Source organism: Bos grunniens, chromosome 4, assembly GCF_055505025.1.
Source record: "Bos grunniens cultivar Pamir isolate PY7600 chromosome 4, Bosgru_T2T1.0, whole genome shotgun sequence".
NCBI classification, from domain to species: domain Eukaryota; kingdom Metazoa; phylum Chordata; class Mammalia; order Artiodactyla; family Bovidae; genus Bos; species Bos grunniens.
In genome coordinates this window covers 104,034,217-104,056,563 of record NC_141168.1, presented here as the reverse complement: position 1 = coordinate 104,056,563, position 22,347 = coordinate 104,034,217, and the positions used below count along the sequence as shown (strand labels likewise).

General features: G+C 43.2%; 1 protein-coding gene across 35 annotated transcripts in view; it reads right to left on the bottom strand.

Annotated features, from left to right (window-relative positions):
* The window catches only part of ICA1 (islet cell autoantigen 1), a 162,641-nt gene that overhangs the window by 99,257 nt on the left and 41,037 nt on the right, over positions 1-22,347 (bottom strand). For all 35 annotated transcript variants that reach the window (XM_086397640.1, XM_086397650.1, XM_086397658.1 and 32 more), the window contains one exon: positions 19,966-20,164. In XM_086397640.1, coding sequence (XP_086253766.1) covers positions 19,966-20,164 — 199 coding nt within the window. The remainder of the gene's footprint in view (positions 1-19,965; positions 20,165-22,347) is intronic.

The following is a 22,347-nucleotide window of genomic DNA, read 5'->3' as shown; positions in this document are numbered from 1 at the left end:
TTGGTTTTGAGCATGTGTATGCTGTGCACATGCTCTCTCACACACACACACACCATCTCTCTAAAACCTGGCAGTACCTCTAGCTTTCCCATCTGAGTGTGTGTGTGCTAAGCTGCTTCAGCTGTATCCGACTCTTTGCAACCCTATGGATTGTAGTCTGCCAGCCTTCTCTGTCCATGGGGATTCTCCAGACAAGAATACTGGAGTGGGTTGCCATTTCCTTCTCTAGGGGATCTTCCTGACTCAGGGATAGAATCCACGTCTCTTATGTCTCCTGCATTGGCAGGTGGGTTCTTTACCATTAGCGTCACCTGGATGTAGCCTGCCAGGTTCCTCTGTCCATGAAATTCTCTAGGCAAGAACACTAGAGTGGGTAGCCGTTCCCTTCTTCATATGAGGTAGTCATCATAATGCTTTTTTTTGGGGTTACCCTTCCTAAAAATAACCAGAGCCTTAGTATCCAGCAGTAACATCAAGCTTCTTTCCTGCATCTCCCAGCCAGAAAGGTTGGCTGGGATGACTGGTCTTGAAACCAGCTCTCTCCTAAATCAAGCTCAGGTTGTAAGGGGCACTGGATCTGGAGCAGGAAGGCGGGTCTGAGTCTGGTTGTGTCAGGCTCTCCAAGGTGACCACGAGTAAACCAAACTATGGAGTCTCTGCCTCCCTCTTTGTAATGTCTCTCTCTCAGTACACAAGCTGTGACTAAAAAAAGTGGAAGATGGAGAAAATGGGATCCTCAGAGTGTGAGTAGTTATTATTAGAGATCTTTCTCTCATCTGGCTTATGAATTTTAATTGTGATGGAAATACATTTAGTTCAAAATAAAGTGGCACGTTCTCTCAGTTTAGATGAAACTTCATGTCCCCAGGAAGTTCCAGGATGATAGGAACCTAGGGAAGTGCCACGTGTGGACTCTGCTACTCATCTGAACACTAAGCCATCACACAAATTCTGTCTCATGAGTAAACGTCTTATTTCCCCACCTACACTGCACAACCGTTCCAACACAACAGGCATACTCAGTAACTGGCCAGTGAAGTCACTGAAGGAAGATCAAAGAATGGAAAGAATGCCTAGAGTTTTCTGCTGACATACGGTCAGTTGATTTATCTTTAAAGTGACTGCTTCCTTTGCAAATGTGACTTTATGCTCCACAATCAAAGCAAAATGGTAAAACACACAAAAATTGCCACAGAGAAGGGAAATATCAAGGCACTCATGCTGAAATGGATCTAAAAAAATCGCCTTTTAAAAACCTGATTCCTTCCTTGACTGACGTTCCCATTAATTTTGTAGCTCCTGTTCTTCATAGAATGGGCAGCCTGTCCCTCTGGGAGTCTCCTTCTAGATTAGGGTAATGATACCAGAATTCTGACCAGTATTTCAAGGAAGAACTCTGCACCTGGCGAGGGGACAACATACAATGGAAAGGACAAGGCGGGGCTTGCTGGACTCACAGGAAGACAATGAGTAACAGCAACGCCGTCAAATGCTTTGAGAACAAGAATTATTCTCTAAACCATAAGGGGTTCTCAACTAACGCAGAAACAGGCATATAAAAATGCTTGACAGAAAACATGAAAAAAAAAACAAGGTTTCTGATTGAAGCAGAAGTTGGGGAAAAAAATACAGTAAAGGGTACCAACTAGAGACACTAATCTAACTCAAGTTCCTCACAGGGTATATTGGGCCTGATCTAGACGAAACATACACATCTCATTATTAAGCGGCAACATTGCAGCCAGGTAAGGCTTAAATACTAGAAGCCTTCCAGACCTTGTCACTAGAAAAAGGCAACTATTGTGTGGACAGATACACTTAGGTCTAAAGGGGATACAACAAGACCAACCACTTGGCACCCATATCTAAAACATCCAAACGTGGCTACCTCGTGTGTGTGTGTGTGTGTGTTAGTTGCTTGGTCATGTCTGACTCTTATGACCCCATGGACTATAGCCCACCAGGCTCCTCTGTCCACAGAATTGTCCAGGCAAGAATACTGGGGTGGGTTGCCGTCCCCTTCTCCAGGCGATCTTCCCAGGGTTTGAACCCAGGTCTCCTGCATTGCAGGCAGATTCTTTATCACTGAGCTATCAGGGAAGCCCTGGCTACCTCTTATTGCTATAAAATCTATAGGAAGAGGGGAGGCTTCTCAGTTCCCTTAGGACTCTTCCTACACGGATAGCTAATTTCCTCAGGATCTTTATCATTAAGTAACACTGCAACCTGGTCTGATAATAACAGCCTGAAGAGTTTCAGCTTTACTCTGAAGGAGAGTGGGCCAGCATCGCATAGACAAAGTGGGCATGGTCACAGAGAACATGGAGTATTGGGAGGCTAACAGATAAACACGGTAGATCCTTAAGCAGAGATACATCATGACAAGACTGCTGTTCAGAAAAGGTACAATTTCGGTTAAGTGTGTTTGTAAATGTGAATGTGGGTGTGTGTGAGTGAGAGATAAAGAGAGGCAGACAGACAGACACATCTGTTAGGAGACCTTTCATTAAAGCCCCAGGTGATGAAAAGTCAAGATCAGGTGGTCACAGTGAGAAGAGGAAGGGACCACTTTGCAGGGGGCTTTTGAAGGGTCTCTGAGCAGGATACGATAGGACAAAGGAGATGAAGCTAGGGAATGAGTCAGGTTTTGAGTTTGGGGCCCAGAAGATTGCTAGGGTCACTCAACAAAGGTGGTAAGCTGTAAAAATACAAAACAAAACAGAGGACTGGGGAGGAGACTGGGAGCAGAGACACGGGGTGTCACGGTGAGCTGCTGGGACACTTACGTGTGGCCTGTGAAGAGGTCTTAGTGTTTCCTAGAAGTTCTCAAATATCTTAAGTGAGAAATCAGGCTTAGAGAGAGAAAAATCCTACAGTCCACCCTGAGGCTGTGGAAGTGAAGTCATGAGAGCTGATGAGGTTGCTCACAGAATGTGAGGATGATGAACGGAGGAGCTGAGGAAGATTTTGAGGAATTCCCTGCTCATCAGCTTGAGGATGAAAGGCACCAGTCAGTGGGATGAGGGAACGAGAAAGGAAATTTACCAGAAGAAGCAGAACACTGAATAGCTGAGAAATTAATCATTCCTTCTGCATTTCTGAGACTCTGGGTGTAGCTCCCTGCACTGGTGTTAATCATGTGTGTGTCTGCCTTTCTTCCCGACTGTCTGGAAACCTCGTCAGGGAAGGGATCCTGCATCCCTGCTCTGTCCCTTCAGTGTCTACCTGATACACCTCCTTATATCAGAGAAGTAGCTGCTGAGAGAGCCGAGAGTTGGGGCACAGGTGACATTGTTCACGTGCGCCTGGCTCCCTGGCAACCAGAAAGCAAACAGCCATGGGCTGTGGCTCCGTGTCGCCACGTTCTTCTCCGGACTTCCTGTCCCCTGACCCTCTCTCCCCAACCCTCCCTGCTTTACACACCCTTCTGCCCTGCCCTCAGCTGTTCTCGCCAAGGGAGAAAGAACTCCCCATCTCCTTATCTCTTAATGTTTTATGGGGAGGAACACAAACACATCTCACTACAGATTTAGTCTGTATCCAACCTAAAAAGGTAAAGTGGGGGGTACTGGCTGGTTCACAGAATTGTTGAGACGCCTAATGAGGTAATGCATGCAACATTTCTTGGCCCAGGGCCTGACCCAGAGTGAGCACCCAGCATGTGTTAAGCATCACTCTCAAGTGGTCAACTTGCATACCTAGTACTGAGCACACAGCCATGGCTCAAAAAATGAATGAATAGTTTAAGCTCAATTATAGAAAGCCTTTATCACTCCTCACAAAGACCTCACATTTGGATGATTGGGAACCATGTATACACATTTAAAAAAACCTCCTCCTAACTACAGATTTCTCTTTTATAAAGAAGATAGACACTTTTATTTGCAACCTGAAACATACCTGGGGTCGCACAGAGTTGGACACGACTGAAGCGACTTAGCAGCAGCAGCAGCATAGTTGAAGGAAAGAAAAATACATCAGAACAAGTACAAAATAGTACATTACAACAATTACAAAGCAGTGTATTAACCAAAAAGTGAATTCTTGGAAGTTCTGGGTTTTAAGTGAGGCTTGGGGAAGATAGCTGCCGTAAATCGACAGGGAGGAAGTTAAGGAAAAGACTTCCTGTTTGGGTGATGCAACCAGGAAGTGCAGGGACGTGGGGGCCTGCACTTGCCATGTGAAGGTTGATAAATACACAGAAGGGGTTTTGTTGAGAATCAGAGAGATGAAACTGATGAGGTATAGTGTAAAAGGAGAGGAAAGAACACGCGGACACAGGAAATTGGATTAAAACAAGTATCTACTGAGTGCCATTTTAGACTCTTGGACATAATGACTTAAGAAAGATTTAAGCCAGGGTGTGAATATTGGTTGAGTTCCAAACTGGTGATATTGGGTGTTTCTACCAAATGTCCAGTTATACTTTCATGATTGGTCATTCTATTTTGTGACTGTTAATTGTTACTTTTCAGGAAATCTGCTGATGGCATTGGCTTCTACTTTTATAACTGCAGATATCTTTTGGACTAAAGTGAAGTGTTTCATGTCTGATTTATTTTTATAACTGTTCTTTTCTATCAATGCAAAAAAAAAAATCTCATTCATGCCCGTGGTCAGTGAGTACAGTGGATGAAAGCCTACATAGCTTATGTTCCAGTTGTGGGAAATTCAAGGTCATCTTTTTTGCAAATAGTGTGTTTTTCTGTTTGCTTTTCAATGCACCTGACCTTCTCCAAGGTCAGCCTGGGGCATACATCTGCCTGGGATGTGTGGGAGGCAGTTCATGTGGACGGTTACCAGAGAAATAGAGAGAGGAAGTGGTACTGGCTCCTGACAGCCCAAATGAGGTTTCTGAAGTCTGCAGCAAGTAATAAGCTTAAAATTCACTTTACCAGACAATAAAGCACTATACCATTTTTCTCTTCCATTTTAGTAGACAGACTTGATCATACTTTTCTTGTGGTGGGGGTTGGGGTGGGGAGGTTAATGACGAGACAGAGAAAGGGAGAAAGCCTGCCCATCCCCTCGGGCTGGACAAGTCAATCAGGAAAGCGGGCCATGACATAGGTGGGCCCCACTTTGTCCCACGGAGGGAAAGCACTGAAGGAAAAACTAAAGGTAGAATGTGGCCTGTCCCACTACCAGCTTAGGAATTTGCAAGAGGGTTGCCTCTCAAGCCTGTCTCTCATCTAAATAAGATCAGCTGCATCCCAGTAAAGCAATGCAGTTGACAACGGAGGGCTGAATTCAGTTCCCCAGTACTGGGTTGGGGAAAGTTCATTTGGGTTTCTCCATACCCTCTTACGGGAAAATCTGAATGAACTTTTTGGCAAACCCAACATTTCCCTTTTCATTGTGTTCATGGGGTTGGCATCTGGTCCTATCACTTCAAGGCAAATAGATGGGGAAAAATTGGGAACAGTGGCAGATATTATTTTCTTGGGCTCCAAAATCACTGTGCAGGGTGACTGCAACTCCAAAATAAAAAGATGCTTGCTCCTCAGAAGAAAAGCTATGACAAATCTAGACAGTGTATTGAAAAGCAGAGATGTCACTTTGCTGACAAAGTTGCATATACTCAAAGCTATTGTTTTTACAGTAGTCACGTACAGATGTGAGAGCTGGACCATAAAGAAGGCTAAGTGCTGAAGAATTGATGCTTTCAAATTGTGGTGCTGGAGAAGACTCTTGGGAATCCCTTGGTCAGCAAGGAGATCAAAACGGTCAATCCTCAAAGAAATCAACCCTGAGTATTCACTGGAAGGACTGAGGCTAAAGCTGAAAATCTAATACTTCAGCCACCTGATGTGAAGAGCAGACTTACTGGAAAAGACCCTGATTCTGGGAAAGATTGAGGGCAAGAGGAGAAGGGGATGACTGAGGATGAGATGGTTGGATGGCATCACTGACTCAATGGACATGAGTTTGAGCAAACTCAGGGAGATAGTGAAGGACAGCAAAGCCTGGCATGCTGCAGTCCATGGGGTCACAAAGAGTTGGACACAACTGAATGACTGAACAGCAACAACAAATATTTCCCTGGGCTCTCAGGGTGTGGAGAGGAAAAGGAAGGCGGCAAAGGGAGTGGGTTAGTGAGCTTGCCAGGGAGTAGCCCTGGGTTGAGGGCCAAATTGGAGTCCAACGTAATCTGAGTTGCCATTTTAAATGTTGAGTCTGTTCAAAATTCTCTTTCCTACTCGCTCTGGTTGAAGTAGTCCCTTATGGGATGCTCGTTCAGAATTCCACCACTCCCCCATCCTGACCAGGAGGGCACTGGCTGAACTCTGTCCTGGAGAGAGAGGGGAGATGGCATCCTTGAAGCCACCCTCTGTCCCCTGGCTCCTTTCTTGTCATTGCTGCATCACGACCATTCTGGGCTTGCATGGTGTATCCCTAAAACCTGTGGCTGGGTTGATGCTTGGTCTCCTTCCTCCACCCTGGCAATGTTCAAAGAGCCTTTGCCACTTTCCCCTGATGAATCACCCTAATGGCAAGCTCTGGTACTCTCCTCTTAATGAGTATTAACCTTTTTGCAATGCACTGGTTTTAAGCCGATAAGCTGACACACAAGATCCTCAGCCAGGTGCTGGCCTTTGTGACATCAGCTTCCCATCCTTGAGCCTTATCCTGTCTGTTCAGGCCTGGGGGCTCTAAAAAGTATACCGCAGCAGGGTTCAGGCACCTGGCCCCCAGGACCGATGTGGAGACACCAGCCATTTTGCACTGCAAATTGCACTCATAGAATAAAATGGAAGTGAGAGAAATGCTACAAGCCTAACACAGAACATAAGCTCTTGGGGTCAGAGGAAATGAGAATAGAAAATGTGGAATGTGCTGGAAGAGGTGGTTGCTACATTAATGTGAGGTTCGGTCTCTTCCACCACAGAAACATTTTCCCCTGTGGTGACTAAGCACTTTAAAGGATCCATTTATCGGATGTGGAGTCAGAGGACTTGGGTCGAATCCTGCCTTATATGTGTGGCTGTGGGCAAGTCAGTCAGCCCATGGCACCTCAGTGGTCCTAGCTATGAAACAGGACAAAGAATTCAGGCCCTCACTGAGCTGTTGTGTAGCCCCAATCAAGTAATGAACATGGAACAGCTTTGTAAACCGAAGACACCTTACAAATATTTAACCAGAAATATCCTGCACTGTATACATACTTAAGTTGCTGCTACATCTTATCTATAACACAGAATGCTAAGAAAAACCCTAGGCTGGGAAAAAATTCAAATATGTTAATTATCTTAACATAAATAAACCTATCATATTGTTCAATATGGAGCTTAAATATCTGCTGTGCTTTTGTACCATGAAAAAGATAGCTTTAAAAAAAAATGAGCAGTGCTTTGACTTCCACACAACTTGTATTTAACATTCTCTTAAAATGGGCTATTCTTATTTTCTTGATTAAAGAATAAGTGAAAAAGTTGATCAAATCTTCATTTTCAAAACCCTCTTTCCTAACATCCATTTCTTAATGTCTACTTTACTTACACGATTTATTAGCTGAAACTACAAAATGGTGGGGGAAACGGGAACATGCCGGGAGAGAAGAGGGACAAGTGGGTCGATACAGAATACAAGAGGTTTTGCTCCAAATCTAAAATACACTACGGATGGGGAGGAGGGGGCTAACTTAAGAAATCTAATCATTGTCTGGCTTCACATCGCTACTTTTAGTTGTTGTCTTCTCATCAGAGAGTAGAAGACGTGCAAACACTTTTAAAGGCAAAGCTGGTTTTTTCAGCAGAGAATTAAAATTAAAAGCAGACACAGGCCCGGATAATAAGTAGCAATAAAAGCTTTCGCTGACATAGCTTCAATTTACAAATCACTGGCTTTTCCTGGCAGCGCTTGGGGAAGGAGGGTGAGGAAGTATCGCCTACATGGCCTGGATGAGGAAGATATGGAAAGCTTTAAAATTAAAGATGTGTTTCAACTTTTTATTCTCAAACACTTGATTTATGGTGACCATGATAAAATTCCACGGAAACCTGAGTCTGCTCTGCAGACTCTGGAAGCCCTGGGAGCAACTATGTCCTTATGCCTTCCCCAGCACTTCTGATTTTGACATGTATACTGTGTGAGTGTGAGCTCAGGCCATAATGTGTGCACAAAAAGATGTGTGGTTTAGAATCTGTATATATTTCCATTTTTCTCTAGACTTGAGCAGTAGAAGCAGCCCTTGTGAGAGTATTAGAAAATAAACTACGAATAAATAAATACTAGGAAGCTAAAGGGATGTGACGGATTTATAGAACTGATATTACTTCTTAAGAAATGTTAATGACAAAATTAGGGCTCACAGGAGCATAAATACTCTTGGTTTAGTTTCTGAAACCTGGAAGACGCCCAATAAAAAGGAACTGATGAAGTTGCTAGATTTAGAGAAAAGTGTGCAGAGATGCTGTAGGGGAAGATTTTGTCTGAGCCTGTTAAGTAGCGTGGATGAGAATTAGAAGTGGATGGAGAACACAGGAAAGGTCATTAAAGCCAGCAGAACCCCACTCCCTCCCCCACATCCCCCCACCAAGTAAGAGATCCAGCACCAACCTACAGATGCTGCAATGCTGCAACCCAACTCAGAGGCCCCAGCCTGGGTGGAAAACGTGGAGGACTCTTCCCTCTGGAAGAGAAGTCCTCTTTCCCTTTGATTCTTCTTTGGGAAAGAGTTTTCTCTACGTTCTCATTTGGTGCAAAACACAGAGCTCATTTCTTCTGGGATGCAACTGAGGGAGAATGGGAAAAGTTATCTTTCTACTTCTTCACCTCTTCCCAACCCTATGAGAAGAAGCCTAACTCTGCTTATTCTAGTTCTCTTAGAACAGTGAAGGCTTTTAAAAGAAACATTCTCATTGTTCTTGATTTTGGTAGGTTTCCCTCAGGCACTGGTTTTGATCATCTTATTCCTCAGTGACTTGACCACTTCACATGACTCTCCCTGCTGATGGCTTTCGAGAATGACTTCATCCTCCAACCTCCTCCATCCAGCTGCCCTGTGACATAACCTTGGGAAGTCGGCTTCCCATCTTTGCCTCTAACACGTCTTCCCTCCTCCCTTCATTATTATGAAAAACAAACTAAAAATCCCTCCTCATTTCTGTCAAAGTAAGGGACTTTTCTGTCATTATTCCTTTCTTTCTTCTATCAAATCTTATCTGTTCCCATTCTGGTCTTAGTTATTCTCATTAATTTTTACACATTATTATTTTAAGGATAACATATGCGCATGGTACAAAATCTAAAAGGCACAAAAAGGAATACAGTACAACTCCAACCTCATTCTCATCTCTGTTTATCTCCTCTCCTCTCCTCTCTAATCTAGTCCCCTGCCTCGGAAGCAATTACTATTGCCAGGTTCTCCTGTCTCTTTCTTTCCCTCATTTAAGATAAAAAAAAATTGAAAGGGAACAAGATCCTAAATGTAATACTCTGCTAACTTCTTTTCAGCATTCAATTTGAGAAATTTCTTCATTTATTTCCCATACAGGCGTCTATGGGCTTTCCATATGGTTCTTCCTCCCTAGATGTGGGTATTTTCCAAGTCTCTTTGCCTGGACCTCTCTCAGAACATAAACTAATACCCATGAACTATTTTTGCTCCTAAGAATGCAGAGTCCCATCTCTAAAGGCCCAGGGGGAAAAAAAAGATTTAAAAGAACAAAGCAGAAAAAAACTCCCATCCTTCATTTGTTTATATAATTAATCTATCTTGAGTGGTATCCCTTATTCCAATGTCGGCAGTCACCAGAAGAACCACAGTCAGGAATCAGCATCTAAATGACAATGGTTGTCTCAGAATCACAGCTGGGGAGTGAATTTAAATAGATGGATGGACAGATAGATGGGTCGCTGGATAGAAAGAGCCAATCAACTGTGAAGTGTTACCAAGCCCGAAAATCATATTTCATTTGATGAGAACAACAGAAGCCTGATTAATGCATGTGGGAATTTCATTTCAAAGTTATACATATGGTCTTTCAAGGGCCTGCTTCTTCTTAGGGCTCCCTGAGTCCATGTAAAATTGGCCAGTGTAAGATTTTAGGGCTCCTATATATGACTTTCATTTATCTTGTGTGATGATTAAGTGTGGGATAATTGTTGAACAGGAAATGGAATTTTTTCACTTGGGGGATAATATTCTTTTACCTGGAATTGTCCTGAACAAGTTTATGCTAGAAGGGTAAGCACACACACATTGATGCTTTCTGTTTTAAGGTTTTACTTTTACCAAAAACTCATTAAGGGAGGTAAAAGGAAGCCTTCTGAAAGGAGCGAGTTGAATCGTACATGATTTAGCGAGCAGAGCAACCACGCCCAGATCATACAATGGGTCATATGTAGGCCTGCTTGGCTAATTTCCCTGAGATTAAAATTGTATCTGTTCCCTGGAGACCAAAGAATCACAGATACCTTTTTCTTTTTTTTTTAATCTCAGAGCTGTGAATGGAGAACACTGGTTTTCAATGGACTCATTCTTGTGATAGTTCGAACACTAATGTATGGATGGATTTGGAATTGAGATGAAGACGAGTTTCACTGACAGACAGGAAGACCTGTGAAACCACTGACAGCCTACGACTCCACTGTGAGGCCACTGCTTGGCTAAATCTCGCCAGGGATGCTTTGTTAGGGGCTTCACAAAAATAATTTAATCATTTAAAAATTGTTTTTCAAATTCTTCCAATATCCCTTGATGAGAAACTAACACAGAACCCAAGTTTGCTTGTTTGTTTTTTCATAAAGCAATTGTGATTTAGAGCTTTTTTTTCTGAAATACTAACTCTCCATAGCCAATTTATAAGTCCAGTCTGATTTAAAAGTGACAATGTAGACAACCATCAAATCATTATGTTTTTCTGTCACAGAAAAGTCTGATTGGAAAGAAGAACGTATTTGAAAATCCCTTTAACTTTAATAAAAGTAACTTACAGTGCTGTAAAGCTATTGGCACTCAGGAAATAGTAGATGTGTTACTGCTGCTCGATAGTAAATGAAACCCTCATTCCATTTTGTGTGTCTAAGAAAACCACCATTTTGTAAAATAAAAATAATATCATAGTGGAATAGGTCCCTGAAGCAGACACATTTAAAAAGAGGGTGTTAAGTTAATCCAGCAAGGTGCAACAGTCTTCTTTCATACAAAATTCTTGAAGATGGTGGTAAAAACTGCAACCAATTTACCATGAGAGAATAAGAGGAAGAGCTGGGAAAGATGATACTTGAGCTGTTAACCAAAAGGAAGATGGTAATCTAGAGGGATATGCAGACATGACAGGCTCGGAGACTGAAGCTATAGCAGCAGTAACTAGTACACCATGCTACTTGAATGCAGTAATTTTCCATTAATCTGTAATCAAAAATGACACCTTCTCCAGGAGCTCCTGAAAGGAGACAGAGGCAGATGGAACAATGTGTGTTTTGGGGAAGGGGAGAGGGTATCATGGGCACCAGCCATCCCCCTGACCCCCACAACCAAAAGCACAGTGTGATGAAACATGGAAATAACGAACCCACCTGAGACATTCTAGCTGCTGAGGGACTGAGAAAGCCATGGTTATCAGAGTTTGATCTGGTACCTGATGGTTCTCAGTAAAATCCATATGTTTTGCATACTATCGTCCATAAAATTCTCAAGACCAGGCTTGCATATGCCATCCAAGACATCTAAGTCTTAGGAAGAAAAACCAGATAATATGGCAAAAGGAAAACTATGTTGGACTGGATCAGTTCACACTTTGATAATGAACTGTTGTCCAGAGTACATTTTGAGAGTTTACCAAGCTTTCCCTTCAAACAGAGAAATGCCATATGCAAAGATTTGATACCTCTTTTAAGACAGAGGGGGAAAAAAAAATCTACTTTAAACTGACACATTAGCTTTTATGGTATTACATACATTTATTTTTAAAAATCATAGAAATATTTATGATTCTTATAGAAATTAATAAATAATGAATTAGTATGTGTAGATAGTATCTTCCAAGATGATAATATCAAAATCAAATGACTCCTTGCTTGCATAGCCTGAGTCTCATTTTTATTCAATGGCAAGATTAAATAAAACACTAAAAAGAAATTATAACATTAAAACCAGATATTTATCATGTTTTTGGAGTTCAAAGTATGGTCTTAAAGAGTTACTTGCACACTGATGTTCATTGCAGCCTTATTTACAATAGCCAAAGTGTCAGTCGCTCAGTTGTGTCCGACTCTTTGTGACGCCATGGACTGTAACTTGCCTGGCTCCTCTGTCCATGGGATTTCCCAGGCAAGAATGCCAGAGTGGGTTGCCACTCCCTTCTCCAGGGGATCTCCCCGACCCAGAGAACCTGGGTTTCCTGCATTGCAGGCAGATTCTCTATCATTTGAATCACCAGGGAAGCCAAAGGATGGAAGGAACTCAAATGTGTCCATGCTTAAAAACAACAACAGGTAAATAAAATGTACATACAACAGCATATCATTCAACCTTAAGACGGAAGGACAGCCTGCCACATGTTACGACATGGATGGATCTTGAACATACTATGCCAAGTGACACAAGCTGGTCACAAAAAGACAAATACTGCATGATTCCACTTACTTGAGATAATCTAAAGTAATCAGAGTCCTAAAAACAAAAAGAAGAATGCTAGGTACCAGTGGCTTGGGGAGGGGGAGATCAGGCGGGGTGGTTGTTCAATGGGCATACAGTTTCAGTTTTTCGAGACGAAAAGTTCTGGAGATCCGGTTACACAACAGTGTGTATACACTTAACACTACTGAACTGGAGACTTACAAATGGTTAAGATGGTACATTTTATGACATAAAACCATCTTCAACATTCGCAGGTACTGATAAATCGGGGGACAGCAGACATTTTTCTGTAAAGGAGCAGAATGTAAATATTTTGGCTTTGCAGTCTCTGTCATCCACCACTCAACTCTGCCATGCTATTGTGAAAGCAGGTACAGACAATAAATAAATGAAGGCGTGGCTGTGTCAATAATAAAAAATGTTTGCAAAATTAGGTGGCCTGCCCACAGGCTACAGGCTTCTGACCCTTGCGGAAGTATTAATGTCTAAATAAGAGGTAAATATTAACAGTTTATAAGCACAAAGAGTTCCTCTACCCAAGAATTAGGAGTGAAATATTCTCCCCCTCCCCTCCCCCAGAGTCCAAGATTAAAGCGACAGGAATAAGACCAAGCAAACTCAACAAGGGACGTGGCAACCTTGTCCAGCACTCCAGCAGTCTTGCCAGGAAAATTACAGTACACAAGAGCCTGGCGGGCTATGGTCCCAGGGGTCGCAAAGAGTCACACACAGCTGAAGCAACCCTGTGTACACAAATTCAACAAGACCGTAACTTGCTTGTCAGAGGAAAACACGATACAAAGGACAGGTTCGCCCTGCTCAAGTGGGTATACTTCTCTACTGATGGGCTTAACCATTTGAGAGCCTCATGACTTGAGGGGAAAAAAATATTACAGCTGGAAGAGAGCTTGGTGCTCAGCCAACACCTGTGCCTTCTTTGGTGAATGAGAAATCGCCACTGGCTTATCACCCCAATCCAGGCCATCACCAAGGGTGGAGGCAGAGCTGGGGCCAGGGTGAAGAGCCGCCCCACTCAGAGGTCATGCTCCCTCGTCCTATTTCCAACCACTAGGAGCAGTTAGCCAGTACCCAGCTTTCCAAGAGTTAGCTGCTTTGTGCCTGCTTTTTTCACATGGTCTTGGCCTAACCCTGGAATTAATTTTTGCTCTTCAAGTTCAGTGGAGAAAACTCAATGAAGACACTCAGGGCCCCAAAGGCCTCATCTCATGAAATTCAGAAATGAAAGCAAGGGGATCCCAATCTGTCACCCTTTCCGCATCGTGCCATGTGAACACAGCATCAAGGGACAGCAGCCTGCGGGGGGAATGGAGACTAGCCGCTAGACTGAACCTTCCCGGGCACCACAGAAAACAGGCACCCTGGCTAAACAAAGCACACGTCAAAAAGCAACAAACGAAAACGGAGGACTGTGAGACAGACAGGATAGCGTGTGGTGGCTTTACAAAAGGGACTTTCACCTCATCAAAGAACTCAAGCCAGGGCTGAGAATTTTAGAACCAGAAGAGACAGGGTGAAAAGGGGTCAAAGCCTCCCTCTGCATTTTTTTTTTCCTCACAAGAACTGTTTTTATTTTTTCACAGTGTAAAGGTAAATATAATCTTTTTTCTTTTTTCTTTCCCCCTTAATTGGAGGATAACTGAGGCAGAAGATGTGGAGAAGGAAGGGCAGGGCAACCTACTCCAGCATCTGGAGAATCCCATGGACAGAGGAACCTGGCAGACTACAGTCTATGGGATCACAGAGAGTAGGACACGACTGAAGCGACTTATCACGCGTGAGGTAGAACAACAGACAAGTGAGCTGAAAGACAGAATGGTGGAAATAACTGCTGAAAAGCAGAATAAAGAAAAAGGAATGAAAACAACTGACGATAGTCTCAGAGGCCTCTGGGACAGTATTAAAGCCACCAACATTCGAATTATGGGGCTCCCTCTGCTTTTATGTCGGAGAAGGCGATGGCACCTCACTCCAGTACTCTTGCCTGGAAAATCCCATGGATGGAGGAGCCTGGTGGGCTGCAGTCCATGGGGTCACTAAGAGTCAGACACGACTTCACTTTCACTTTTCACTTTCATGCATTGGAGAGGGAAATGGCAACCCACTCCATGTTCTTGCCTGGAGAATCCCAGGGTCAGGGGAGCCTGGTGGGCTGCCGTCTATGGGGTTGCAGAGAGTCGGACACGACTGAAGCGACTTAGCAGCAGCAGCAGCAGCTGCTGCTTTTATGTACGAATTGGGCAAAGCTCCCAAGTGGGGCCTTAACTGGCTTATCGTATGGACCCAATCCTGACATTTTCCAGCACTTGCTCAACACAACTCGCTGGAGCCCTGAGGTTGGCCCTGAACAGAAGCAGAATGCTGGGTTTAGGCTCAAGGGCTGGATGGCTCAGGCCAAGGAAAGGCCTTTCTCACAGAACGGGGAGATGGCTGAGCGGTGACTTGCCTGCATTACTTGGCATCTCCAGATCCCACGGGACCTGCCCTCAATTGCTGAAAGAGCCTGACCTCTGACAAAGACCAATGATTTCAGCAGTAATTAATGATACTGTCAAATTAATTAACCCAAGCCTTTGTCCACAGGAAGAAAAATCCCCTATGATGTCAATACTGCTCGTTACTAGTCCTTGACCAAGCTCTGCAGACCCAAACCTTCAGTAAGGGCATGGGACACCACTGACTGATGGCCCTAAAAGGTGTCTCCCTGCACCCGACACCTATTAAGCCACCGCCACCTGTTAATAAACCTTCTCATGGTAACATATCCTTTGATAATACAACTTCAGTGAATTCACAGCTCTCCAAAACCTAACACTCTTTAAATAGGCACAAGCCTGAGAACACCCGTGTGTTATCTTCCACACTCTTTACAATACCTTTTCGACACCCGTTTGAATTATGGTGATGAAATGCAATACGAACACTGTAGGATTTCATTAAAACATTTAATAAATGGCCCCCATTAAAACGCCAGTTCCCTTGTCCTTGTCTATAAGGACTCCAGCTAATCCAAATGCCTGCATAGACATTTCCATCTCATCTCTTCAGAGGATTCAGAACTATTTTCTTACACCTAACACAGCTTTCATTCCATTTAGAATAATTACTCTCTATCCCATTTCTGACTTTCAAGAAAAACAAGACACTTAATTGACCACAGGAGGACTCTCTCAAGGGCACCAGGCTGCAAAAGCTCTTGTGTGAGCTCACAACTTAAGCTGATGTAATCTGCTACAAGAAGCTGACTCCTATTTTTAAGTTATACCCTTTTACTCTGCCTTCAAAGGGCACATATATCACACGTTGTAACTGCTCATAAAATACTTTGTGGCCTTGTCTCCCATCCATTTCCCTCCTGGGGTGAATCGCACTGTCAGGAGGGGTTTCCAACAGGAGTCCAGTTCTACCCACTGAAATGCATCCACCATTTCCCATGATTCGGTCTTTAGCAGAAGAGCTCCACAAGGCCACTCTCCAGGTGTCCTGTTTACCACGGTCATTTTGACAGGGAACAGATGACTAGCAGGGTCGTTCTTGAGAGCCGGCATCAGGCTTTCCCACCTCCTTGTGTTTCCCTCCCCAAAGACAGCACTTCATAAATGCTTATTAACGTCGCCACCCAGAGCCCTGTCACCAGGCCCACATGCTCAAAGGGGGTCAGCCTGAAAACGGATCATTTGCTTTATTTAATTTAAAGTTTTTCATTCATCATTTCAGTCATGCTCACTGTGTTATTAAAAAAAAAGTTGTTTAGCATCTCAAAAACACTAAGGGAAAAAAGCCTCAGTTGGAAGTGAAAGTACATTTGATCTCACTATTTATTTGTGTATACATATTCTGCTTGTTTCTAAAAATAAAAAAATGTAATTAACCGTGGGGCTGTTGTGGAGTCTGGTGGAGGTCATAACAGGACATTTGTCCCTGGTCCACTTCCCTCTTCGCTCCCTGGGCACCCTGTCTCGTCTGTGGCTTGCCCAGCCTCAAGGCTTGGGCACTTCTGGTCCCTACTCCATACTAAAATGTGAGCACAGGTTGGACCACTTGTCTCCCCTTCTCAACACCCTCATTCTCCTCAGCCCTCGGGGAGAGGTCCCTTTCGCCGTGGTCTGCTTACCTGCCCAGACCATGACCCACCCCCACTTCGCTTTTAATCCTCTGGTTGCAGGGGCCTAAAAGGAGCGAAATGTGTTGTTTCCTTTCACGCAAAGGCCTTTGTCCACATTGCTTCCTCAGACTGGAACTCTGTTCTGCAGTGCCCCCTCCCTCCACCCGGCTCCCTCCCACTCATCCTTCACAGGTGGTTCAGATGCCACTTCCTCCAGGAAGCCCGGCAGGTCAGGGGTGTTCCTGCCGCACCAGGGGCTGCAGCTCATCTCACCACACCATGTTCACTTGCTCTGTCTCCAAGTGACTTCCTGGGGCAGCCCTGTGTCTGCTCACTTCCCACTGTATCCCTCTGCACGTGGCCTGGCACAAGGTGGGCTTCAATCTCATTTGTTGGATGAATGAATGAATACATGCTGCTGCTGCTGCTGCTGCTAAGTCGCTTCAGTTGTGTCCGACATGAGGGTACCCTAAAGACTGCAACCAGAGAGGGGTCCCACTTGTGAGGTATGAATTCAAATTTTGTTTTCTCAGAAAGTATGAACTCAAAGAATAGAATTTAACTCAGGATTCATCAGCTAAAATGTGAAGAAGATTTAAAGCAATTATCCTCCAATTAAAAATAAAATTTAAAAAACCACAAATAAGAAAGAACTCAAAAAAAAAAAAAAGGGGAAGCAGGCAGCTGGCTCTGAGGAAACTAAACACCCCCCACCCCTCCGACACACACAGTGACTCCTACTCTTACAGGGGACTCAGAAATGCCTTTTGGTAACTCTTTCCAGGAGAGATAAATGGAGACTCTGTTTAAAACGGAATCCCGCTGGGACAAAACACTAAGGCTGGCTCCAAGTTAAGATTCATGTTAGGAACTCCAAGCGAACAGCAACCTCCACACTTTACATTCATTCTGAAGAGGGCAGCAAGCCACAAACCCATAATGCTACTTCTTACTTGCAAAACCACATATATCAATTCCCCAAACATTATAAAGTCAGTTGCACGTGGTGGAAAGGCTCTGCAGGTGTGAGAAGGCATGAATCCGGCACACAAATGGCACGGCTGGCATCTGGCCATCTGATATGGGTGCTAACTGGGGTCACGTGCTGGGCTGACCTGGGGATTTTTGTAAAGAGAACTAAACTGGTTCCTCATGGAGAGGCTAGTCTAATCAAGTATACGCTTGCATACAGACTCTCCTTTTTTTTTTTTTAAATTCTTTCCCGAAATTCTAAGTACACCACGTTCAGCTATTAAATCCAGGACACACGGGACTGTGGAGGAAGGCATTGCTTCAGCTACTTCTGCATAGCAAAGAATTAAAAAAAAAAAAAAACTATATTTTCCAAAATCAACAGATAGATGACACTAGAGAGTGGGTAATGTTTCAACATTCAAACCAATGACGGAGCGTTCTTGGTTTATTTCATCCTTACACAGCTAGTAACCACCCTTCATAACAAAACTAAACAAATACAATTTCACATGAAAATTCTTCTGCCTTCTGGAATAATTTTACATTTATTACCTGGCATAGAGAAAGTGCTCAGTAAATGTATGTTGAATGGATAACCACAGGAGGGCTGTAGCTATGAAAATGCCTTTGTCAATCTTAGGTACACTGTTTAACTCCCCTTTATTCTCCTCTTAAAGAAAAAATGACGCATATTTTCTAGGATTCTGATTTTTCATTTCCCTGTCATTTCATTGATTCTGTACTAGTTACTTAGGTATCACTTTCCTCCTCTGTAAAATTAACTCTGTGTTTTGGTTATTGTGAGGGTTAAAGGAGGTAGTAGAGTGACTGGCTTACACCCTGCAGATAATGTTGGGGTTTTTGTTTCCTTTTTCCTTTTTAACCTCTCCACTCCATCCTCTTCGGATCTCCAAATAAAATGTCAAAGACAAACCAAATCACCAGCCTGATTAAAAAGCCAGGAAATTTCAAATGTAGCCTGGGCTTGCCAACATCTAGCCATCAACCGTTGAAAAGTTTTATTTACTATTTTGGGGCCTTGGTTTTCTCTTTCACTAACTCATCTTTAAGGAACTTTTCAGGTCTGATTTTCCATGAGCTCAGAAACCTGTCTTATTGAGGAGCTGGCTACTGAGAACACACTAATGTCATCTATGATCAGGAAGAAAATGATCTCTGAGTCCCTTCATAAAGAGGGATTTCAAATGACAAACCACAGTAAAACTTGCCTTTTAAAAGGATTTTTGTCAATCTAATACCTGGGTCAACATTTGGTGACCCTATTCTTAAGCAACAGAAGGTTCCTCTTTTCCCTCACCCCATATATCCCCCCAAGTCCCCCCCACTATCTAACCTCCTGCACACCAGAAATGTTTCCCATCCACTGCTCTGCAATGATGTACTTAGAAATCTAGGGATTTTAAGCAACATCACAGTTACAAATGGATCATTCGAAATGAGTAAGACAATTGACACAATATTATGTCAAATCTAACAGTTGCTAGATTTTTGTCTTTCATACCCTGAAATATACCCAAGTTGATCAAACAAAGACCTACCAAGATTATACACAACAAAAACCTCTCTGTATTTTCATAAATATTCAGTGTATGACTACCACCTAGTGGTGCAACATATCCTTGCATGACCAATCTCCAAAGAGCTAAATGGACCGGGGACACTAAAAACCAATGAGACGTCGTCCCTCTGCTGCTTACCAGTCGTTTCAGGGAAATTTAAGAACATAGCCATCTCCTCAACTATTTTGCTCATACAAATGTGTGAAAGGTCTACTGCAGATGGAGTCAATGCCACATTACTTAATCCTACAAGTCAACCCCACTGCTTCCAAACCTTCTCACCAAACAAAGGAACATTATTATTCTATTAATTGTAATATTCATTAGCAATTTAAAAAAGATTTCCCCAGTAGTCTGTTCTCACCTTCCAGTTTCATTTGATCTAATCTTGATTTTTAGTTATGCATGAAAAAGCATTTAGAAGTGACAGCCTTACAAAAAAGTGCACATTATATGAAAATCTGACTTCAATTAAAATCAGTTACCAAATCCCAGCAATTTCCAGCTGTCTCTTCTATCTCATCCTTAGAGAATTATATATCACATTAATTGGTATTCTGTCACATACAGAGACACCAGTGATGATTAATTGCCTCCTTGGTGTTTTGAGTTGCGTCTTCTTCACTAAGGGGATTCAAATCACTCACGTCTCATTACCTTCCGGCAGGGACCCCTTTCGGGAACCCCCATGGAACCCCTACCTTCCTGAACTTCTCCATTTGCTTGCAGAGGTCTGGATCAAGCTCCTGGGACACGTCCTTCATCCACAGTAGCGCCCCTCTGTATTCAGTCCGGCACTGCTCCATGCGGTTCACCGTCAGCCAGGTGTCGGAGATGGCCCTGTGCCGGAAAGTCTCCACTTCTTGGTGGAAGCGGCACAGAGGGTTTCTCAAAGCCAACCTAGACCAGAGGGTAAGGCCACAGTCTTGAAACCGAGAGGGCCAGCAATCTGAATCCCTGACAACTTACTGATCTTAAATTCACGAGTTAGTGCGTGAAACATACTCCAGGCTGCAGAGATATCTGCAGACGTATAAACTGAAATGTATGGAACTTCTAAGTCAACCAGGAGACGGTTATCCAAGCTACTTACTGTTACTTAACGGTATCATTCGGAGAAGGCAATGGCACCCCACGCCAGTACTCTTGCCTGGAAAATCCCATGGACTGGGGAGCCTGGGTGGGCTGCAGTCCATGGGGTCGCTAAGAGTCAGACACAACTGACCAACTTCACTTTCACTTTTCACTTTCATGCATTGGAGAAGGAAATGGCAACCCACTCCAGTGTTCTTGCCTGGAGAATCCCAGGGAAGGGGGAGCCTGGTGGGCTGCCGTTTACGGGGTTGCACAGAGTCGGACACGACTGAAGCGACTTAGCAGCAGCAGCAGCAGCAACGGTATCATTGGGGAGTCTCTCGATCTGTATTATTGGGGTTGGTCTCATGCCTGGGCAGAGTACTTATTTAAAGCTGGAACCCATCTTTTGTTCACAGAGGAACATCAAGGAATGACCATTTCCCATTTCTGCCCTTGGCCACTCCCTGCCTTCTGCCTCCCTGAAGACTGGTCCTTTGAGAAGGGATGGACATGGGCACGATGAGGTCATTCTGGATCACTCTGTGAAGGCCAGGGCGTCTGCTCTTTGCTTCAGTAGTCACAGAGAATGAAGGACAAACAGAAGCTTCACTAAATGGTCTAGGAAGGGGACAAGTATGTTTACTGAGGGTCTACTGTGTTGGGCGCTTTCAGATATGCTATGTGATCTGATTCTCATCTTAAAAAACTTAAGGATACTGTACCAGAAATGAATGTATATGATACAACAAAGTGAGTATAAAATAATATATTGTTCGTAACATACCATCATTTATTCAGCTAAAAAATATTTGTGTGCTTAGTCACTTCAGTCGTGTCCAACTCTTTGCGATGCTATGGACTGTAGCCCATAAGGCTGCTCTGTCCATGGGATTCTCCAGGCAAGAATACTGGAGTGGGTTGCCATGCCCTCCTCCAGGAGATCTTCCCCACCCAGGATGCATAGCAAAATTTGGATAAAATATTTATTTGGGAGGGAGAGGAGGATACTGCTTCTTTCATCTTCCTCCTCAAAATGAGTAATGTCAGATGAGTTATACACTTAAAATACAGTCGTCTCCATGCAGTTGCAGGGTACAGGTTCAAAAAATAAAAGACTAGTATTTACATCTCAGTTTAAGGGCAAACTTGTTAAGCTGAAGGGAACAATGATGTCAGTGAGCTGAAGTCAGCTCTTGGCAGTTCCATCAACATCACAGTGCCTGACCTGTATACCGCACTCTAAGATTATAGATGGGACAACAAATTATTCAAAAGGAAAAAGGTTCCCTTTACTATTTTCTCCAGTTTTCCTTGTCTGTAAAGCATTGTTATTAAACATTCAGCACTTCTCTAAAAATAGCTTGCTCACATCATCCTACCTAGATGTCACGGGCTGTTTTATTGTTGTGCCATAAAGTAAGCTTGTGTTTTATCACCGCTGGATTAAATTTAATACTTACTTTTCATCAAACTGAATGGGCTGTTGTAGCAATGACTACCAAATAAAGTGAGTAAAACTAACACTGGTGTGAAGGTTTATAAAATTGGAGACTTCTTTTTAAAGAAAGAGCCCTCAGCTGTCCCTCTAAGGATCCCGTTCATTTCTGGTCTCCTTTGTCTCTGCTTTTAGAGTTTGCCAGTTTTACAAAACTGCCTGATACAGAGTCTTGTGAATAAAATAGTCTCCATTTCTCAGACTATTCTAAAGTTAGAAACCTTTGAGGATGTAATGACATGATGATAGATGTTAATATCTTGAAGAAAAGAAAAAGGTGTGTAAAATCACATCATTTTTTTCTGTAACTTGTTTCACATAAAATCAGAAAGGTGAAAACCCATTCACTTGTGGTACAAGGGACTGAGTCTAGACCAAGAAAAAATTCAATAACTAAATGTCAAGCTTCAGTGAAAGACCAGCCCGTGTTTCCATTCATTAAAATCGACCCAATGAGAATAATCAATAGAATACCTAAAAGTCTAGTCCAAAGATGTTTATTCTTTAGTAG